Source organism: Guillardia theta, assembly GCF_000315625.1.
Source record: "Guillardia theta CCMP2712 unplaced genomic scaffold GUITHscaffold_228, whole genome shotgun sequence".
Taxonomy (NCBI): domain Eukaryota; class Cryptophyceae; order Pyrenomonadales; family Geminigeraceae; genus Guillardia; species Guillardia theta.
In genome coordinates this window covers 9703-16092 of record NW_005434448.1, presented here as the reverse complement: position 1 = coordinate 16092, position 6390 = coordinate 9703, and the positions used below count along the sequence as shown (strand labels likewise).

Genomic DNA, 6390 nt, shown 5'->3' with positions numbered 1-6390 from the left:
AAGCAGGACAAGACCCGCAAAGAGGTGCACCAGTTCTCCTATCCTCTTTCTCCTATCCTCTTTCTCCTATCCTCTTTCTCTCTCTCTCTCTCTCTCTCTCTCTCTCTCTCTCTCTCTCTCTCTCTCTCTCTCTCTCTCTCTCTCTCTCTCTCTCTCTCTCTCTCTCTCTCTCTCTCTCTCTCTCTCTCTCTCTCTCTCTCTCTCTCTCTCTCTCTCTCTCTCTCTCTCTCTCTCTCTCTCTCTCTCTCTCTCTCTCTCTCTCTCTCTCTCTCTCTCTCTCTCTCTCTCTCTCTCTCTCTCTCTCTCTCTCTACTCTCCTCTCTCCTCTCCTCTCCTCTCCTCTCCTCTCCTCTCCTCTCCTCTCCTCTCCTCTCCTCTCCTCTCCTCTCCTCTCCTCTCGTCTCGTATTTCCCCTTTCTCTCCTCTCTCTTCCCTCCTGTCCTGTCCTGTCCGGTTGTGTCCTGTCTGGCCGATCTGACGTCCCCACAGCTCATTCCGAGTGTCGGAGCATCGGGTGCAATCTTCGGATTAGTCGGAGCATTGGGAGTCTTTCTTGCAAGGTGTGAGAGGAGAGAAGAAGAGGAGGGGAGGGGAGGGGAGGGGAGGGGAGAGTTCAGGAGGGAGGGGAGAGGAGAGGAATGGAGGGGAGGGGAGAGGAGAGGAGAGGAGGGGAGGGGGCAGAAGAGGTCAGGAGGAGAGAGGAGAGGAGAGGAGGGAAGGGGTGAGTAGAGGAGAGGAGAGGAGAGGAGAGGAGAGGAGGGGAGGGGTGAGAGGAGAACATGAGCACAGTTTCTTTCTCTCTCCCTCTTGTCCTTTCTTTCTCATGTCCGTTCCCTTCATGTTCATTTTTCTTTCAGGCATCAGGACATCTTTGGTGATCGATCGCGCTACATGCTCAATGGCATCATACAGACATGCGTGAGTGCAAAGTTTCCACCTCAACAATATATCCTCCTCTTCACCTCCCTTGCCTCTCCCTCATCCTCTGCTCGCTCGTTCCTCCCTCTCCCTCTCCCTCCCTCTCCCTCTCTCCTCCCCTCCCTTCCTCCCCTCCCACTCCTCCTCCCCTCTCCCCATCCTCCCCTCCCTCCCCTCTCCCCTCCTGCTCTCCTCCCCTCCTCTCCTCCCCTCCCTCTCTTCCCACTAATGCACCACCACCTCCTCACTCCTGCTAGCGCTGCTGATGTATCTCCGACGCCCGTCCTTGTCTTCAACCTTCATTCCATTCTCAACTTTTACCAGATTCTCAACCTTATTATCGGGCTCGCTCCAGGAAGCAACATAGACAACTGGGGGCACATCGGTGAAGTTTGACATGCTCGTTGTGTTGTGCTATGTGTCTGACTCACTTGTTCGATGGTTGAGAGGAGAGTTTGACTGCTGTTATTTCTATCCATGTCTGTCTGTCTGTCTGCCTGCCTGTCTGTCTGTCTGTCTACCTACCTGCCTGTCTGTCTGTCTGTCTGTCTGCCTGCCTGCCTGCCTGCCTGCCTGCCTGTCTTCTTCTTCTCCGTCTCGTTCCTCTCCACCCCTCTAGCCTCTTGTTCCTCTTCCTCGTCCTTTTCCTCCTAGTCTCCCTCCTCTCGAAATCTCCTCGTTCCCGTTTTCGTCCTCGTCTCCTCCTCCTCCATTTCCTTCTCGCTGATTTGATTGTCGGCAGGCGGAGCCATCGGAGGAGCTGTTGTTGCCTATTTGATTGGGCCGAACCTGAAGGTGGGATACATGGTGGTGGTGGTGGTGGTGGTGGAGATGATGATGATGATGATGGAGATGATGGAGATGATGATGATGATGGAGATGATGATGATTGAATGATGATGATGATGATGATGATGATGGAGATGGTGGTGATGATGATGATGATGGAGATGTGTTGGAGATGGTGGAGATGATGATGATGATGATGGAGATGATGGTGATGGAGATGATGATGATTGAATGATGATGATGATGATGATGGTGATGATGATGATGGAGATGATGATGATTGAATGATGATGATGATTGATAGTGGTTTTGATCTCTCTTACTATTGTTTGTCAGGTCAAGAGAAGTTTGACTGGTCAAGTTCTAGTCGACGAGCCTCTTGTGAGTCTACCAGGGTCAAGACAACTCATGTACGGGAGGTGAAAGGAAGGGATCGGAAAAGGCTAGAGAAATTGAAAATATGGGACAAGAAATAAAATTATGAAAGAGAAGAATTCAAATCGCGAGAGAATGATTTCAGTCAAGATCGTGGAGGCGAGGTGAAGCAGCTTGTGATGCGACGAGAAGAAATGATGAAGAAAAGAGAGAAATCTTGTACATGTCAATCATCATCATCATCATCATTATGTACGTTATCACTATGCACATCATGTACATCATCGTCATCATCTCAACCATCTCCATCTCAATCATCATCATGTACATCATCATCATCATTATCATTATCATCATCTCAATCAGCGTCATCGTCATCATCGTCATCGTCGTGTACATTATCATCATGTTCATCACCCGCCGCCACCATCGTCTCTTTCTTCTTCATTCCCATCTCTCTTCATTCTCTCCTGCTCTGTCATACTACCAGACGCTCCTCCTCCTCCTCCTCCTCCTCCTCCCTCCTCCTCCTCCTCAACCCCTTGTCTCCGTCACTGACAGCAGCTCCAGCTCATCCGACGCCCCCTTGAACACCCGAGCACAGCGATACTTGAGAGCTGGGATGATCCTATCCTTCCCGTCCCATGCGATTCCCTGCGATACCAGAGTCACTCCTCCCTCCCCCTCCTCGTCATTCTCCTCCCTCGACCTGCTCCTGCTCCTGCTCCTGCTCCTGCTCCTGCTCCTGCTCCTGCTCCTGCTCCTGCTCCTGCTCCTGCTCCTGCTCCTGCTCCTGCTCCTGCTCCTGCTCCTGCTCCTGCTCCTGCTCCTGCTCCTGCTCCTGCCGCCCCTCTTCCCTCGACCTGATATCCTTGCTCCTTGCGCTTGCTCCCTGCTCCTGCTACCCACCACTGAACTCCCCATCCTCCTACCTTCTCTGCCCTTCTGTCCCTCCCTATCTCGCACTTAACGCTCTTTCCCTTCCTTCTCCGTCCTCTTCTCTCTCACCCTCTCCTCCTCCTTCTCCTCCTCCTCCTTCTCCTCCTCCTCTCCCTCCTCCTCCCTCTCCTCTTGCTCTTCCTCCTCCTCACCTCCGTCGAGGGTGTCGACCACGAGATCACAACCTCCCTCCTCTCTCCATCCTTCTCCGACAGCACAGCTGGTCCTTGTACTGCGATCCCTCCCTCCGCCTCCACCGTCATCACGCCTTCCTTCCCCGGCATCGGGGTGTAGTTCGTGCTCAACCTGTCCGCAGGACCGCTGAGCTCAGCCCCGTCCTCCATCCTCCCCTTCTCCTCCCTGAACAGAACGTACTCGTCTCCTTTGGGCATCGACCCAAGTTTCTCCCTCCCCACCGACATGCGCACCAGCTCCCAAGTCCCCTCCTCCTCCTTCCTCCTCTGGTAGGAGAAGATGCAAGAAGCTTTCATGTCCTCATGCCGCAGCCCCACCTGAAGGTCCAGCAGATCGTTTCCTCCCTGCTCGCTCGTTCTCGAGAAGGTGAAGGCGTTGCCGACGAACCAGGAGGCGAGGGAGGAGGGATAGAACGAGCCAGCGCTCCTGGTCGACTCCCCCGTCCCTCCCTGCTCGTTGACACCAACAATCTCGCGGCTGAAGGAGGGAGCAGGACCCTCGTTGGAGGCCGTCAAAACTTCACTCCTCCTCACTTCACGTCCTTCTTGCACCTGAGACTACGAAATGCTGGTCAGTCGCGCATCGAACAGCACAAGGGGGAAAGCAGCATGCGAATTTACAAGTGGATGATGATGATGATGATGATGATGATGATGATGATGATGATGATGATGATGATGATGATGAGGAGGAGGAGGATGATGATGATGATGAAGCGGAGGAGAAAGAGTCAAGAGGATGGGAAGAGAAGCGAAGTTCCGAGACCAAGGAGGAGGAAAACGTTCAACCATCGCTTACCCCCTTCACGTCGTACTCCTTCCACCTTCCGTGCCAACTTCCAACTTGGTAGTTCACAAACGTGTTGTACTGACCCCACATGTTCTGCAACACAGCATTTTGCTTCGCCTCCTGCCTCAACCCTTCCAGCTCATCCTCTGAGTACATCGGCGCCTTCTCCTCCTCCTCCACACTCCCTGCCTGCCCTGCCTTCTTCCTGCTCTCCCTCTCCTTCATCAAGTTCGCATCGTTCCGGGACTGAGCAAGCTCTTGGATGGAAGGAATAGCGAGCAATTCGTCCAGGTACCTCTCCGTATCCGCGAACTTCCCCATACAAATGTAGATACACCTGAAGGCCAAGTATGCACTCTCGTAGTCTCCCTGCTCCAGCGAGTTCAGCCCGAACATGTAGTAGCTCTTCACGGGGAACGATCGGATGTTCTCCTCGCTCGTCGCCTGGCAATCTGCCATTCCCTGCGGGTCTGCCCACTTCACGTCGTACCGCCCCTCCGACCATAGCCCCTCGATCGTCCCGGCGTACCACGAATCGTCTCCTATCCACTGCGCCTCAACAGCATCGCCCACGGCAAACTTCCTGTCCCCGCTGCCACTGCTCTGCATGCTTGTGCGGGAGAATCTCGCCCTGGAAAAGAGGACAGTCAACGAAGAGCGCATTAGGGAGTGAAGGTAAGGGAGCAGGGAGATCAAGGGAGTAGCGGACCTGACTCTCCCTGAGAGTAGTAGCACAGACGATCCCCAGCCTCTCCTCGCAGGAGCTGCCTCATGCACCCATCCCGGAACTCTCTCGTCCCTCCCCGAGCAAGCAAGGGATCCGAGGCCGGATGAGCTTCGGGTCGTCGTCCGCCATGGGGTCAGCCTGGAGGACACAAGGGAGGGAGACGGAGAGATGAAGAGGGAGGAAGAGGAGAGGGAGGAGGAGGAGGGGGTAACAACGAAGGCAGAGGATCCCCCAACGAGGAGGAGGAGGAGGAGGAGCGGCGCCATATTAGTAGAGCGTCCTAGTTAGGGTACTTTTAAGACTTTTAGTATCCCAATCTACACTTGTAAATTGCTACCAATTATAATATTATCTAATATTTTTATATACAAATTTTAGTATATGAAAAAGGTGTGTTCTATCAATTTTGCATTTAACTGGTATGAATATGTGTACTTATTTCACATTTATAATAAACTTAAAATTAACTACAAATAGTTTTTAAATACCCGCCTTAGATCTTCCGGGGGAGCTACTGAAAGGACCCACCCCATCCATTGACCCACCCCTTATCCACAGCACCCCCACATTTCCCTGCCAATGTATCCTGTGTGTGCCATGACCCACCCTCTGGATCCCTTGTTGTTCTGATTACCCGTCCAATTCTATATTACTTTCACCCCTATTCACCTGTAAGATATCACCCCCACCCCACAATTTCTATGGTACCCTACCCCCCTTCCACTTTTTGTATCCCCCGCTGCTTCCCTGCTCGGCCAATCAGGTTGCCCCTGCTACGTTCGGAAAGATGGCGGGCAAACCGGCGATGCTGCTGGTAAGAGGAGGAGGCGGGGGAGGAGGTGAGGAGGAGGAGGAGGAAGAGGAGGAGGATGATGATGGTGTGGTGATGGTGGAGACGATGAGTAGGAGTGAGAGGCTGAGGTGGAGGCGGAGGAGGAGAGGGAAGGAATGGGGAGGAACGGGAAGGGAAGGATACAAACAAGGCAAGGGAGGGAGAGGAGGGTGATGGAATACTGATGGGAAGGTTGTAAATCCTCTGATGAGATGCCTCGTCCTGCTCCTCTAACGCTGTCCTCTAGGCGCTTGCGCTGCAGCTTCAAGCCGCGTCATGCCTGTACCAAACGCCGCATGGAACCTCCATGGCCGGACTTCGTCTTCCTCCCTTCGCTCCTCTCCGAGGGTGAGGGCGGAGATTGCGCACGAGGCGTCTTGTTTGACATGGAGGCTGGGCAGGGGATCGGCGAAGGAGGAGCCGCAGGTAGAGCAGCATGCGGCGTCGGAGGCAAGGAGATACCAAAAGAGGCTGACGAGGAGTTACAGCATGAGCTCGGTATGGCGGGATGGGAGGCGAGACGGGGAGGAGGAGCTGAGAAGGAGCATGGCAGGTCACGCCGACAGCGGCGGATCCGATTCACTTGGAGCAGATGCTCTACAGCGAGGATTTCGACATGCATGTGCTGACGACGAAGAAGGAGAAGGAGATCGAGATCAAGATCACGTCGGTGCGGGGAGCCAAGCTCATCCAGGAGCAGGGAGGACAGCTTGTCCTGTGAGATAGGAGGAGGAGGAGGAGGGAGGAGGGAGGAGGGGGAGGGGGAGGGGGAGGGGGAGGGGGAGGGGGAGGGGGAGGGGGAGGGGAGGGAGGGAGGGAGGGAGGG

General features: G+C 54.2%; 2 protein-coding genes across 2 annotated transcripts in view; one reads left to right on the top strand and one right to left on the bottom strand.

Annotated features, from left to right (window-relative positions):
• GUITHDRAFT_166710 (hypothetical protein) overlaps positions 1–2199 on the top strand; it is a 3866-nt gene extending 1667 nt beyond the window's left edge. Inside the window, exons 7-11 of the mRNA XM_005819349.1 lie at positions 490–560; positions 858–918; positions 1243–1303; positions 1661–1713; positions 2044–2199. Of these exons, the coding sequence (XP_005819406.1) occupies positions 490–560; positions 858–918; positions 1243–1303; positions 1661–1713; positions 2044–2130 (333 nt within the window). The 3' untranslated portion in view covers positions 2131–2199. The remainder of the gene's footprint in view (positions 1–489; positions 561–857; positions 919–1242; positions 1304–1660; positions 1714–2043) is intronic.
• Positions 2200–2616: 417 nt separating this feature from the next.
• On the bottom strand, positions 2617–4998 carry GUITHDRAFT_148631 (hypothetical protein; the record flags this gene model as incomplete). Its single annotated transcript, XM_005819348.1, has 4 exons — positions 2617–2736; positions 3174–3773; positions 4015–4636; positions 4715–4998. The coding sequence occupies 4 exons, from the start codon at positions 4996–4998 to the stop codon at positions 2617–2619; spliced, it is 1626 nt and encodes a 541-aa protein (XP_005819405.1).
• Positions 4999–6390: the final 1392 nt, after the last annotated feature.